The sequence below is a fragment of the Oreochromis aureus genome, linkage group 8, assembly GCF_013358895.1.
Source record: "Oreochromis aureus strain Israel breed Guangdong linkage group 8, ZZ_aureus, whole genome shotgun sequence".
In the NCBI taxonomy this organism is placed as follows: domain Eukaryota; kingdom Metazoa; phylum Chordata; class Actinopteri; order Cichliformes; family Cichlidae; genus Oreochromis; species Oreochromis aureus.
The window spans coordinates 9,366,709-9,382,412 of NC_052949.1; the positions used below are offsets into that span (position 1 = coordinate 9,366,709).

The 15,704-nt window shown below is 40.6% G+C and overlaps 1 protein-coding gene across 1 annotated transcript; it reads right to left on the reverse strand.

Annotated features, from left to right (window-relative positions):
• Positions 1-9,304: 9,304 nt before the first annotated feature.
• LOC116325972 (5-hydroxytryptamine receptor 3A-like) lies at positions 9,305-11,894 on the reverse strand. The gene is made up of 6 exons (XM_039616222.1): positions 11,649-11,894; positions 11,376-11,533; positions 10,488-10,698; positions 10,237-10,416; positions 10,025-10,095; positions 9,305-9,799 (listed from the first exon to the last, which is right to left on the reverse strand). Exons 1-6 carry the CDS (start codon positions 11,716-11,718, stop codon positions 9,575-9,577), a joined length of 915 nt encoding a protein of 304 aa, XP_039472156.1. The 5' UTR covers positions 11,719-11,894; the 3' UTR covers positions 9,305-9,574.
• Positions 11,895-15,704: the final 3,810 nt, after the last annotated feature.

Below are 15,704 nucleotides of genomic sequence, written 5' to 3' on the forward strand. Positions count from 1 at the left end.
GTAATGGTCTATTTGATTCACCTTTTATTGTTTATTTTATTTTCACTTGCTGAATACGGGACAGACTTGACTGGGGGAAGGAAAGGGGAGAAAGAAAGAGGGAAAGAAAAACAGCGAGGAAGAGGGACGGGGAAAAAGGGCAAAAAACCAAAAACCAACAGAATAAGCAGACAAAAAATACATACATCGATCACCTGGATCACCTGTTGAGAAAGAAAGAAGAAAGCAAGCAGAAGAAAATGAGAGTAATAAACAACATCACAATGATCTATGGGAATATGACAGTAAGTGCAGTACGTAAGATCGACAGCGCACAGTGTGCTTTGAGGTAAGAGCAAAAAAGGGTGTAGTTTGTGTGTGATCACCTGTGTGTACACCTGTGAGCATGGACGCGCTTGTTTTTTTTAAAAGGTTCCTTCATGTAATGATCTGCTAGAGGGTGTGGGGGGCCACTGCCCCGTCCTCCAGGGCATGACGCAGGTATGGAGGAGATCTAAACTCCAGACGTCCAGAGGCCCCCAGAACACAAGAGACCAAGGAAGACCAACAGAGGGGCAGCCGCGTCACTATCCCAGAAAGAGCTGAGGAGAGTCCCAGATAAGGGGTCACTCAGCAGCCGCGGAGCAGAAGCCAGGGGGGGTTGCAGTGATGTGCCCGTGAGCTCCGCCGGCAGCCAGCTGTGCCAGAGTGACCGAGCCCCGGGCCAAGAGGCTGAGGGCACCCCACCCCCGAAGTGGCCCGAGCGAGCCCCAGGCTCCAGGCCCAACATATTCACATTCAAATTCAGTGTGACATTCATGTTAAATTGTTTAAAACAAACAAGTTTCAATTAATAGGTTCTCAGTTTTTTTTAATTGGGAAAATGAAAGAGGACAATATGAAAAAGTTTAATTTTTCAAATAGTCATACTTTTGTGTGGTAGTCAAATATTGTACTATGAACAAAGCAAGATGTTTCCATTCGATTTATACACTCTCATGCTCCACAGGCATTTTTTCTAGCCACAAAGACAGGATGTGTCCAAAGCATCACTGCAACATATAATGTGCGTGTTGTAATAGCACTCAGGACACATCACTTCTTGGCCAGAAAAAAAGGTTTAAATGGTAAAGCAGCAGAAATTATTGCCTGTATGAAACTGTAGGAGCCCTGGCTCCTTCTGTGCTGCAGTTTTATCCTGCTTGTGTTCTCTGATGATATTTACTGTGTGTTTCTCTCTGCACAGACGTCTTCTGAATTCCACTCCCTGGAGTGTGGTGAGCAACTTGTGGTGTTAGATAACCGGATATTTGGATTTCCTTTCTCCCTGATTCACTGAGTCCTGCGATTGAGTTCACTCTGTCCTGTAGCCCTAAGAAGGAATTTACAGGAAGTCTCCAGAATATTAACTTAAATGCAATGAACAGAAATACAATCTGTAGGAGCCATTTCCACACAAAAACAGTCACTAAAGTCCCTTTTTCATTAGCACCTACTCGGATCAACTCTGCACGGTTCGCCAAGATTTTCCATTAGATTATAGTACCTGATCGGACGGGGTTCCAAACGATCCGTGTAGGTACTAAAATATAATGTCATCAGACTGCTATGTCACTCGACGAGTCAAGAGAGCGTCTCATTCATGAAAATCAAAACTGCCACTTTTCAATCGAGTCGTGGTCCGTGGCAAGTCGATCTGAGTAGGTACTAATAGAAAAGTATCCACCTCCCTCAGATTTCTGCTTTCTCAGGTTTTTTTTTTCTTTATTTGAAGAGGAGTAGTAGTATATGTGTGTGACTTTTAGACCCGTTTCTCAGTTAGTTCAAGTCTGTTTTGCACTTTGCTGTTGAATAACTGAATTCATCTGAATTGTTATGATTAATAATTGTCGCATATGCAATAACTTAGTTTGATCAGTAAGGTGTAATGTTTTCATATTGTATTTAGAAAAGTGTTTGTTTTACGTTTTTAAAAAAATAATAATTTTGACTATATATTGCAGTAATGCATAGTTGTATAAGAGAGATGTTTTATTTTTGCAAATTTGAGTATTTTAATTGCTAGAACACCATAATTAATATTTGAATTGCTCCTCTGACCCTGCCTGTTGACAGGTCAGGTTTTTTTGTGTGCTGGATTGTTCCTGAGGTGGATTCCTCCACTGAATTAGATGGCGAGCCTTCCCACCTGGACTTAGAGAGACTGGGAATCCCTTCTTTTCCACTTGATGATCTGCTGCACCTTGCTGTGTGATAGGACTTTATCACTCACACTTTCACACACAGCTGGCTATACATAAAACCACTGACTGACATTTTCTCATCCCTATTTTCTTTCACACCCTGGAAATTTTTTGACTATACTCCTTGGACATGTTTTATTTGTGACTTTGAATAATAAGCTGTCGTGTAGAACATTCTCCACATGTAAAAGGTGTGTGAGATTTTCATCTGAATGAACATTAAATTTGTGTAATCTGTTTTCTATAACAGTTAAGGAGTCAGGTTACTAGGGTGCACCCAACCTTGAGATCAAAAGTTAACACTTGGCCAAGTCACTATCTTAGTAGTCTGTGTTTTTCTTTTCTTTCATTTTTTGTACGTTTTCTTTCTATAATTGTAAAGTGCCTTAACCTGTGGTTGTCAAACTTATGGTTTATTTCACTAAAGCCGGCTGGTTCTTTTGAGTTACATTCCTGTCTCTGTGTCTCATTTAAACCCACCCCTGTGCTCCTATAGTCGAACCTATTGGCCCACTGATATATTCTTCTCAACAATTCCCCTTACTGTGTTACATTAGCTTTTGATTCTTAGATTCCCTCATGTGTCTTTGCCCTCTGTGTCTCTTTCTGTGTGTCTGAGTGTAGCATCCTCAGTTGAAAAGATGGTCTCTCAAACTGATGGTTCACAATCCTTTTATTAAACAGCCATGTATGTGAACACACCTTAAGAGCTACAACATAAACAGAATAAAAGACCATTAGTAACTCAAGCAGCGTGTTACCTTTAACCTTTTGCCTTTTGCCCATTAATCATAAACGAATTGTCTTAAATTATTACACCTTTCAATTATAGACAATCTCTACATTGAGTGCTATTACCATACACATTTATTAAATCCTTCTAACCTTAAACATTTCACCCTTTTGAAACCATGAAATAAAATACACTATATTACAATTGTCTTTGACTTTACATAGCATACAACAGTGAATCTTGTAAACCTTGGCATTGCTGACTAATCATGACAAATTTACCATGGTGCCTGAGCACCCTCTAGCAGGTGAAAACTTAGCTCTAAACGTTTTGTAGCCGTCAGCAGCTTTATGCTCCATGAACAGTGTTGGGAAGGTTACTTTTAAAATGTATTCCACTACAGAATACTGAATACATGCCCCAAAATGTATTCTGTAACGTATTCCGTTACGTTACTCAATGAGAGTAACGTATTCTGAATACTTTGGAATACTTAATATATTATCATGCTGTTTACAACTACATGAATGTACTATTGCTGTGATTTATTACTGTTACTGAAGGTCCGCGGCTCCGAAACGTAGTAAAGGGACCTCTGGCTAATACGTCGGGTTCGTGTCCGGCTGGTAGCCGAAAACTAGCTTTACTTTGTTGTCTGGGTCAACTTTGCTTGCGGGAGACAGAGAGAGGCGTTGAAAGGCTGCTCCAACGGAACTTATTTTTTCCGGAGGAAAACACGAACACAGTGTACAGTTGAGTCTTAATAGCTTACTTACAAATGGGCTCGTCAGGCACTCTTCTTGGCTGCAGTGGTTATTATTATATTTACATGCTTCCAGCTCCCGTTTTGCTCCGTGACAGCTCGGACTTTTCCTTTCTCTCCTCCCTCGCTCACAGACACATAACGGTGCGGTAGTCCATTCTCGCTGCAGCACGGACTACACTGCCCATGAGGCTACATGCTTTAGAGCTATGCCTGTAGCATTCTGCCTTTTAGCTTAGCACAACAACAACAACAAAAAAGCGCTCTCTCACCCAGGAAACACGCAGAGAGAGAGAGCGTCACCCTGTAACCATGGCAACCGTAACGCTGCCGCCTGGAACAACAGAACGTAGCTGTCAAACAAACCCAAACAGTCCTGACCCGCGACAATATGAAACAGGGAAGTACCGCCGTGTATTCCATTTATTTCAACAAAGTAACTGTATTCTGAATACCACCTTTTTAAACGGTAACTGTAACGGAATACAGTTACTCATATTTTGTATTCTGAATACGTAACGGCGGTACATGTATTCCGTTACTCCCCAACACTGTCCATGAAATAACAAAGTACACATTTACATGACAAACCTTGATGCCAACTTTGTTCTGGGTAGCACTGCATGGAAGTCCCCAATTCCACTAAATATTATTGTTTAATTTGGCATACTATCTTCTCCCTGTTTCCCTTATTTAAGAATGACATGACAGCTGCCCTTCCACTGAGACAGTTTCAGATAAGACTTCAGCGAATAGCAGATGGGTCAACTGAAGTGCCTGATGCATCTGTTAGGTGCTGTGTCAGGTTGTTGATTGTTTTGTTTTTTCCTGCTTCTTAAGGATATTTGCTGTATATAATTTTTTATGCCTGGCAGTTCTTTTGTCTTCCACTTGTCCGAGTTCATCAAAATATTTATAAACACAAAGGAACACAAATATTTAGATCAAAGGTTTGCACTTGGGTTTTAACTACCAGACTGGACTGGAAGATTAACCTTTGCTGAGCAACTGCAATCTTAAAATTGGATTTAGAAGTCTGTTTTCAAGTACTAGATTTTTGGGAATTACCTTTTTTTGCCAACAAGGTAATTGCTTAAGTTTCTGTTACACCTGTCAAACTGTTATCTGGAGAATTTTTAGAACAGGCTGCTAGTAACAATGTGTCTAAATACACAATTTAAAATTAAATTGGATCTATGCCAAGTTCTATGCTATATGTAAATGCAGCAGTAGTTCTCCCCTTGAGTTGAGTTTTTTTTTTCTTCTTTTTGCTTGAATGATTCATAGATGAGTGTTAAGTGGCAAACTAACAAAACACATTAATTCTGAAAATGATCAGCTACCAGTCTATTAAGGACTGGATTGAAAATAAGTGAAAAAGCAGCCAAAGTCCAAAGAAAAACTCTGAAAGATCCTCAGAAAGCCTAGAGAATCTTTACTCAAGAGTTGTTTAAAAAAATTCTACCTCTCTTGGAATGAAAGAAAAAAAAATAACACAGAAGTGACTCAAGACTTTACATGTTCTGTACTTTAATTCCATCATGCTAATACATGAATTTTATAGGATGCAGGTGTCAATGTAGAATTTAGAACAGGAATCAGCTATATTGTTTTATATTCCCACAACACATGAGTTACGAGTCTTCAAAGAGCTACACTTTCAGTATATTTAATATATGCATTGTGTATTTGAGATCAAAATCAGTAGAATATTAACACTCAGTATATTACTTAACAGGTACACATTGCTAACTACTGCAACTGTTGTCATAAATGAGTATGTGTTATGTATCTATGGTGTAAAACATGCAAAAACATCCATTATGTGTGTATATAAAATTAGCAGAAAAAGTAAATACATTTATTTTTGCTTAATTATTTCTTATGTTGTAACAGTTTCTCTTGGTAATAAATCTTATACTCTAGAAAAAACCTTTTATTTCCCCTTAAACGGTGCCATGTTTGTAAGGAAAATGCATTGGGATTTGGACTGAGCTGTAAAGTTGAGTATTTGGGTTGTGCCCATTACAAACTCACCAAAATCCTCTCTACCAATGCCAAAACAGCTTATTCTGCTATTGACTCTATGTTTGGTGTTGTTTATTGGATTGTTTGATTGAAGTCTGGAGAAACAAGAAATACTGGCAATTTAATAATTCATTAATTTATCAAATGGGGGCCTCAGTAACATGAGAGCCATGTACAGCCACAACAGCCTGTCACCACCTCCACGTGCTGGTTAACAGGTTGGTCACACACCGCAGTGGGATGGCACTTCATGCTTCAACAAGCATTTGTCACAAAACAGTCAGTGTGGGTGTGTTGGTGATTTTGGAAAGAACAACATGCCCAAGCTGATCCCATACGTGTTCAATAGGGATTAGGTCAGGACTTCAGGCAGTCCTTTCTATCATCACCACTCCCAAATTCTGGAGGTAGCCTCTGATAGTCGTGCATTTTAGAGGCGAGCACTGTCATCACTTTGGTCCCAGATTGTGGAAATATGCCATCGCCACTGGTTGCAGAACCTCATCTTGATATCTCTCTGCATTCAGATTGCCTCCAGTGATGACAAGCCTTGTTTTTTCAGTGAGGAAGATGCTGCCCCACACCATCACACTGTCTTCGCCAAAAGCTGTTACTCTATTTTCCACACCTTCTCCACACTTCTCCATCCTGGAATCATTGCTGAGCATAATTTTCTTCCAAATGTTCAGATTCCAGTGCACATGTTACAGACACTGGATAAGCCTGATGGTGAAGGGCAGTCATAGCAGGCCTCCTACCATCCCTACGAGATCGGAGACTGACTGTGTGCAGTGTCTTTCAAATTGTCTGGATAGAGAGCTGTCAGCCATATCGTCCCGTAAACCTTGACTACAAATATGTAGAAGCCCCTCTACGGTTTTAAAGAGCTGAGAGAGTGCGTAAACAGTCTTCTTGTGATGTCATATTCTACTAGGGCTTAATCCAAATAATACTGCAAGTTGGCTTTGCAGAACACCAACTTGAATGGCACAGGCCATAGGACAAATCAGTCAAACGTGCCATGCTTGGAACAGACATAAGATAACCACTCTAGGAGTGTCTGTGCTCCCAGGTGCTGTTAATCAGATGCCAATCACAGACCTGATTGTCAGTACCAATGCAAACAAAAGTTTAAAATAGGAGTCAATAGCAGAATAAGTATTTTGGTATTGACAGAGAAAATTTGGTCAGTTTGAACATAATCCACATAACCAACTCTGCTGCTCAACCCACTTAAAATGTGGGACCATTTCAGGGGACATAAACAAGCTTTGAGCAGTATAAGATTTATTGCCAAGAAGCATTGCTGCAAAAAAGAAATAATCAAGCATACATTAATTTCCTTATATGTTAAGCTAAGTTTACTAATATATATAAACATAATTTGAAAAATCATCTATTTACTGCATTTCATGCCTAAAATAAAAAATACAATAGGAGTAGTCACAGCAACGAAGAACAATGTGATTAAAATTTTAAAGTTAATTCAATATGTAAATATCTAATTTAGGTTCTGAGATGCTTGTGGTGAAGCTTACTGAACATTAAACATGAATATATGTCCTAAATATATATTGAAACATTATTTTTGACTGCAAAAAGCAAAGAATAAATGTAATTTAAACTGGACATGAGGTCCACCATAATTACAAGAAAATCGCTTAAAGGCTAAGGAGTAGAAATATAAATAGAGCTGTGTGATATGGTCTCATATCGCAATAAAAGCATACATTAAATATAGTGCATTTTCTGTAAATTCAGTTATGTGTATATGTATATGTATATATATATATATATATGTATATATATATATATATAGAGGCTGGGGTCTATCACACCAGGCAAGACCCCAGGTGCAGGCTGTGTAAAGATGCCCCAGAGACAATCCAGCACATAACAGCAGGGTGCAAGATGCTAGCAGGCAAGGCATACATGGAGCGCCATAACCAAGTGGCCGGCATAGTGTACAGGAACATCTGTGCCGAGTATAACCTGGAAGTCCCGAGGTCAAAATGGGAGATGCCCCCAAGGGTGGTGGAGAATGACCGAGCTAAGATCCTGTGGGACTTCCAGATGCAGACGGACAAAATGGTGGTGGCTAACCAACCGGACATAGTGGTGGTAGACAAACAGAAGAAGACGGCTGTAGTGATCGATGTAGCGGTTCCGAATGACAGCAATATCAGGAAGAAGGAATACGAGAAGCTGGAGAAATACCAAGGGCTCAGAGAAGAGCTCGAGAGGATGTGGAGGGTGAAGGTGACGGTGGTCCCCGTGGTAATCGGAGCACTAGGTGTGGTGACTCCCAAGCTAGGCGAGTGGCTCCAGCAGATCCCGGGAACAACATCGGAGATCTCTGTCCAGAAGAGCGCAGTCCTGGGAACAGCTAAGATACTGCGCAGGACCCTCAAGCTCCCAGGCCTCTGGTAGAGGACCCGAGCTTGAAGGATAAACCGCCCGCAGGGGCGTGCTGGGTGTTTTTTTTTTTTTTTATATATATACATACATACATATATATATATATCAAAAGTGCGCCGGTCCTGCGGGAAAATGCCTGATATGCCAGATTTGCCAGATTATCAGTCCAGCCCTGGCTACATGTATTTTCCATTTGTAAATAATGGGTAAATAATGTCGCCATGTGGGAAGTGAAGAAAAAGAAACAGCTTATCTTTAAAGCAAAGATAAATGCTACATCCATCCATCCATCCATCCATTCGCTTCCGCTTATCCTTTTCAGGGTTGCGGGGGGCGCTGGAGCCTATCCCAGCTGTCATGGGGCGAGAGGCAGGGTACGCCCTGGACAGGTCGCCAGTCTGTCGCAGGGCTAACACACAGGGACAGACAACCATTCACACTCGTATTCACTCGCACATTCACACCTAGTGGCAGTTTGGATTATCCAATTAACCTATCCCCACAAGCTGCATGTCTTTGGACGGTGGGAGGAAGCCGGAGTACCCGGAGAGAACCCACGCAAACACGGGGAGAACATGCAAACTCCACACAGAAAGACCCCGGCCTGATGGTGGAATTGAACTCAGGACCTTCTTGCTGTGCGGCAACAGTGCTAACCACCGTGCCACCGTGCTGATGGCACATAGCTAGCTTAAACAGCTACCACACATAAATCTTACATTTTGTTGACCTGGACATTTACATTATATGGCCAGAAATGTTCCGGTAGTATTGTTTTTCACATTAAATGTTGTGCCATAACGTAAAGTTGATCAAGTATTTTTTCAGTGTCAGGTAAAAAAAGGGATTTGTGTGATTTGGGCTATAAGGCAGGGTTAGCTGGGGTGTCTCATATGTTGTTGCTAAATTTGATGCTCTTGTGACAGCTTTAAATAAATGCTCGTTAGTGCTTCTGATAGCACAGCAAATATCTGGCATTTTGACTAAGTTAAACTCGAAGATGTTCGGCTGGAGGGCAAAGGATCACATTACTGTTTTTACATGGCACAAAATAAACAATTAGGTATAATATAAAACAATAGACATTTTAATATCATCATCTGATATAATTTGTCATACTGCACAACCCTAAATATAAATGTACATTTTAATAATGTTTTAAATAGTAGCACCACAGTAAAGTGGAGCAGAAATCACTGATAAATATCTGATTTTTTTCTTCAGCTGTGGGTCTGTAGTTCTGATGATGCTTAATAGATCACTAAATATAAGAAGTGAACACCTTACCAACCTGTACTCAATGGGACATTTGTTTTCTTTGGACTGATTGAAATGAATGACATTTATGAAAAAAAATAAATAAATATATAAGTTCTGTCTGTTTTAATGATTTCATATTTTTTTTTAACTTTAGCTGGTCCACAATGAAACAAGAACTGACAAAAATACAGTGACTGTTGTGACATAAAAAATGAAGAAAGCCTTGTTGATTTTTTTAACCATTTTGGCCCAGTATCCGAACTTCTCTTCCTTCCTGTTAACGATGAGCAGACTTATTGTTTTCCCAATCTCTCTTAGTTCATCTGAGACTTGTTCAAGACCAAGGGACACCTCTGTCAGCTTGTCGTTGCTCCTCTGCAAAAGTTTAGTTTTTACATTTTAAAGAAAGTTCGACCACTGACTGTTACCACATTTGACACAATGGTTTGTTTCCATTGTGACTGAAATAAAAGGGGGTTTTATTAATATACAAACAAACATCTTGATCTCTTTCTCTAAGTAATTTCTCAAATGCAAGCTCAATGATTTTTATACTTCACTTTAAATAAATAACCCTATAAAGTGTAGCTAAAGTCTCACCTCTTCAGTCACAGATTGTGTTTCATCGGCACTTTCATCACAAACAGATGCACAGTCACTAGATTTCTTTCCTGGGAGGATATTAGACAAAATGATTAAGGGTACACAATTAAAATTAACTGTCATGCAAAGGCTGTTAAAGTGTGAGTATTTATACCATAACTAAAGATAAACCTGTTTACATGAGTTTAGATCCACAGGCTTAACCTCACCTCTAACGCAGCTGTGGAAGTTGGCTTTGCACCATTTGTCTCCACAGTTTACACTCAGGTTTTGTTCTTCATCCATCTCATTGTGATGGGCTGCAGAGTCTTTCTCAATCAGATACATGGTCACAATAGTCTCCAGGAGGCTGAGCAGCATCAGAGTAAAAATCCCAATGCAGTAGATAGCTGAAGAGAGCAGACTATGTCAGTAATGTAATTTATTAATGTGTTCAGTCAAATAAACCCCACTTTGTTACCTATAAGTGGAACCCTGTTTGAAGTGCTGGGCAGAATGTCATTCAGAATAAGCTGCAACACTGTGACAGCAAGCAGGACAGTGACCTTGAAGCTGAGTTTCTCGCCTCCAGCATCTGGGATCAGGAAAGAGGCCAAGTCCAGAAGCAAGAAGAAGAGCACTGGACAAATGAAATTGGCAATGTAGAGGACTGACCTCCTTCTCATCGTGATCTGTGCAATAAAATAATTATAATAATATAATATATATAATATATAATAATAATAAAGAATTCCTTATTGCACGTTTGCTGTTGTTGGTTGCTTGTGCTGCCTGTAATTGTGCCTCCTCTAAGAACTTATCTATCAAATATGACCGATAACTTATAAAAACATGAAAAAATGTTTGGATACAGATGTGTTTTTGTTTTCCAGCATAGCAGGAGTAAACTTTGATAATCTTCTGTATGGAACAGCAAGTTTACAGTATAAGCCATGATGTGCTGAGGATGTGGTAAGTGACTGCAGGACTTTGTGGCCTTTTCAGATTATACTTAAAAGAGGGTTAGGAGGATAAAGAAATCTAGTACTTGTCCAATAAATGCTGTTTATGCTTCAGGGGGAAAGAAACCACAAGGAAAACAACTTTTTTGCTGAGTTTTTAAAACCTTTTCAAAAAGAACTGCAATTTTGTTTTCATTACAAATGTTATTAAAATGTGGCTAATGACTCAATTTCCACATCTGTGTTTCTGCTTTAACCTCCTAAGACCCAAACTCTTTCATGGCATGCGTTTTTAATTTCTCTTTGCTATTTGGAAATCTTTGCAAAATTTAGTATTGTGGTCTAAACTCAAAATGTGATGTCCCCATATGTGGATGCCAGGACCTAAGAGGTTAACAAGTACTTACAGTGTAAACAACTGCAGTTTGATGTGGATATATAACCCTGGATTTACTTGTGGATGTCAAGCCCTCGAACGTCCACTCGTACTGGTTCCACATCATGCTGCGTGTCAAATTTGTCATCGATGCATTGTTTTCGTTGTAAAGTAATTTTATTTCATTATCTAAAATGGAATAGAAAAATAAATGTGAGCAGATGAACAAAGGACTATATGTTTCATGGATTATATATATGAGAGTACGAAAAACACGTGTAAATAGAACTTGATATTAACTCACCAGCATTCATGACAGACTTGAAGGTGATGTTGCACCTCTGAACATCAAAGGGAAATTTGTAGACACGCATCCTGCAGGCAGTTGTCACCACCTGCTCATTTGTGTATTCGACCACACCATACCAGTGAATTAAGAGATAAGGACTTTTAGTCTCTTTGTCCTTGTCTGTCCTGTATGAGAGCACATGAAAACAGATTATGGCACAAAATATGGTACGCTCATATAGTGTAGCGCAGGGGTCTCAAACTCCAGTCATCGAGGGCCGGTGTCCTGAAACTTTTCCATGTGTCCCTGTTGCAACACACCTGAATAGAATTAGTAGGTCATTAGCAAGAGTATAGAACTTGACTGCATGCTGAAGTGTGTTAAGGTTCAAAAATGTTGAGGAGGAATCCATAAATAAGCACTGATCCGGGCGTGTGCAATTAGACGGCATTTTAATGAACACATGTGTGAGTCCAAACGCTGTGCAGATTTCAGCGTCGAACTAAACTTACAATAATTAGACAAAGGTTTTATAGGGTTGGCAGTCTTCCTGTTACCAGGCAGACTTAAACAAAGCATACGTCACTCCAAAACCACAATGACTTTTAACATAGTTTAAAACAGAATATCTTCTTCGGGTCGAAGCCAGGTGCTTCCTCTCAGCCCGCCTTCGCTGTCGCTTATCCTCTGGGACATCTGGTGTACTTCCTGGAACAGACTACCACGTACGCACCCAAACTTTGCAGTTATAAACTCTTACCTAAATGAGTCGATCTAATATGTGTGTGCGTGCACGTGCGGGGGCGCGTGCGTGCTGTGTACTGCGTACGTGTCATGACCTCTCTTACTATATGTGTCTGTATGTGTGTCTCGCCCTTAAATGCTCTCACCTCTCACCCGTTGCACTTCTGACCTTTCACCAGAACAGAGGCTCATCCTTACATATAATAACCTAACTGGAACTATATATGTAATCTACTGAATAAATGTTTTAATCAAAAGCCTCTACTAAAAGCTTAATACAGTTTCATATCCTACTCACAGTACTTGCATTCAGAGTCTGCTTTCAGTTTCACTTCTGCAAGAGCCTGCAACTTCAAAAACATGTACTTCCTGTCGCTGCAGCTCAGTCTTCTCACCCACTGAAGACTCCAGTGTAAGAATATAAAAACATTCAGAAGCCTTTAAAATTATAAATTCAACTCCACAGTTTGAAGTGGTTCTTCTTGGACCTGTAATAAAGACTAATATGATACCAATATATTTGAACATCTGAATGCATCTAAATGCAACATCACTCTCAATAATGAAATGTTAATGATGATTATACTAATAGCAGCCAATAATAGCAGTAAAATATTTCTCCTCTCGATAAGTGGCAACCCCTAACCCTACTCAAGTAAATGTAAGTGTTTGGAAAAATATACTTCTAAAAATACTTTTATTGCACCATGTTCATTCACTCATGAGCTGCTATAACATGAATCAAATGGCTGAATTGCCATCTCAGCATGCAGTCAAGTCCTGTACTCTTGCTAATGACCCTTTAAAAAATTCTGTACTGGTCATGGTTCACTGTCAAAGATAAGGTGAAATATTACAATAGAAATCAAAGCCTATAATGTTAAAAAAATAAATAAATACATAAATAACCCATTCATTTCTGGGCTTATCGTTACTGACACCAATGAGCCGATTCCGAACAAAAAAAATATCAAAACTTGTCTGAGAAGTAAATTCACAAATTCATGGTAGGAAAACAAAACCAAATAAAAAATAAATAGATAACAGTCCTCCACTCTCTTTTAAATGCCCCTACCAGCATCCCAGCATGTACTGTACACACTAAAAAATGTCAGTGTTGACTTCACTAATCCCATACTCCCAGCTGTAAGTTTTTTTCTTAATGCATTTGTTGGCTGATAGAAAAATTAAAGTTATGCAACACTCTTTTTGTTAGGTTTAATGTATGTGTTGTAGGTTGCCATTTAAAAAGCTACACATTGCCATTTAAAAAACTAGAATGCTTTTGTTTGTGGCTGTATCCCAGTTCAGGATCTGCACCCTTAAAGGCTGCATTTTAAGGCCGATTACGTCACAGCGGCGCGCCGAAGGCTGTCCCAATTCAAAGGCTGCTCGAAATGCGGCCCTGAAATGCGGCCTTCATTTCCCTGAATTTTAAGGCTGTGGCGAAGTAGACTTTGTGGCCCAACATATCCCACAATTCATAGCGCGGCAGTCACTGTGGATAATTTTGCCAGCCCGTTCTCACTCCCAAGGCGTAGCATCCCGACGTTTTGTCACGTCCCGCGGCGTTCCTGAGGAACGCAAAAGGCGACCTTCCACGTTGTTATGGTACGCGGCGGGTTCCAGCCCTGTATTGCAGCCCTAAACCTAACCTTATCCCTAAGCCTAACCATAACCTTATTTGTAACCTTAACCATAACCTTATGCCTAACCATAACCTTATTCCTAACCTTAACCATAACCGTTTCCCTACGCCTAAACCTAACCTTATCCCTAAACCTAACCATAACCGTATCCCTAAGCCTAAAGCTAACCTTATCCCTAAACCTAACCATGACCTTATTCCTAACCTTAACCAGCACTTTAATGACGTGAAATAGTGTTTTCCCAAGCGATTTTGAGGGGAAAAGCGAAGATGTGTAGATTGAGTCCAAACGGTTCTCATGTGTCCGCAGTTTTCCGATGTTGTCACGTAGGAATGCGTTGGGTGGCCGAAAACGTAATAGGTTGACGATTTGTCACCTAGCGTAAAATGTTAGGCTTTGGGAGTGAGAACGTGTTGATTTTGCCGCAGACGGCAGAAGCGTAGCGGCCGAAGAGTAAACTGTTAAACGTAAGTACTGAATATGATGTCACTTATTTATGTGCAAATGTTTAATAATGAGGAACATTAAAACATTACTGTTGGCCACATGTCGGCAAACTTATTTGCCATTAGCGATGTTTGTACTTTCAGCGTTTACTTGGTTTTAAAGCCTTTAAAATATAATAATACAATAGTTGACCTTAATCTTACAGAGAATGTGATGATTTTATAGATAATTAAAGTCAGTCATATATCCACAAACACAACAAGCTGAAAGTCAGTGAATGCTGCTCGATTTGCAGTCCTGAATATCACGGCACAAGCAGGATTCACTGCACTGTTAATGTTAGCTATGTGATATTGCTGCCTGTGTTCGGTGGTGTCGAGCCAAACGGACTTTAACGTGTGTTTGAACGAGCTGACGGTTCACTCGTTAAGCTGAAAGAAAAATGCTTTAATCACAGGAGTCACACATGTGTCCACTGTACCATCTGGGAACTCTTCTTGTTTAGCACCTGTAATAACACAAACACTAAATCCTCCTTCTCTTGTGCTGTTTTGTAGCAGTGTATACACCTGAGACTGTCACCTGTCTGTCTGTCCTGCACTCTCTCTCTTTTTCTTTCTCTCTGATTGTGGAATAAAAGTATTGTGGCGAGCTCAGACACGGAGGAGACAGAGGTTTCTTGGGAGCACCCGTTTATTATTCTCTGCCGAGAACACTGCCGCTACCTCCCTCCTCAGCGCCGCAACAACAACACAACAACGAAAAAAGGTGCTCTCTCACCGGAAAACACAGTCGCCGAGAGAGCGCGTCACTCATCACCATAACAACATAACAACAGAAACAGAACTATAATAACAGAACCCCAAAACAGCCCTGACCCGCTACATAGCCCCCACCTAAGGGGTCAGTCGTCCCCGACAGCCCCATTACCCCACACAAAGTCCTGTAAGTGTCCAGGTGCCTTCTTTTGGCGCACCGGCCGGTCTCGACCGGCGGGGGAAAAGTCACTCGGATCAGAACTTGGGGTGTCACCAGCATCCCCTGCCCCGGCGTCTGCCAGAGCGAGCGGTCGGTACGGTGAAAGCCTGTCCCGGTGCAACACCACCATGCGCCCCGGGCCCGGCATGCGGATACGGTACACCACTTCCGTTAGCTGCTCCACGACCTCCGCCGGCCCTTGCCAGTGACTGCACAGTTTGGGGGACACTCCTCTCTTGGGAACCGGGCAGTA

Coding starts and splice junctions, on each gene's coding strand:
- LOC116325972 (XM_039616222.1), bottom strand. CDS start 11,718: ATGCGTGTCTACAAATTTCCCTTTGATGTTCAGAGGTGCAACATCACC. Junction 10,096..10,236: donor CTTCCACAGCTGCGTTAGAG/GTGAGGTTAAGC, acceptor ATATCCTCCCAG/GAAAGAAATCTAGTGACTGT. Junction 9,800..10,024: donor CACAATCTGTGACTGAAGAG/GTGAGACTTTAG, acceptor AAACTTTTGCAG/AGGAGCAACGACAAGCTGAC.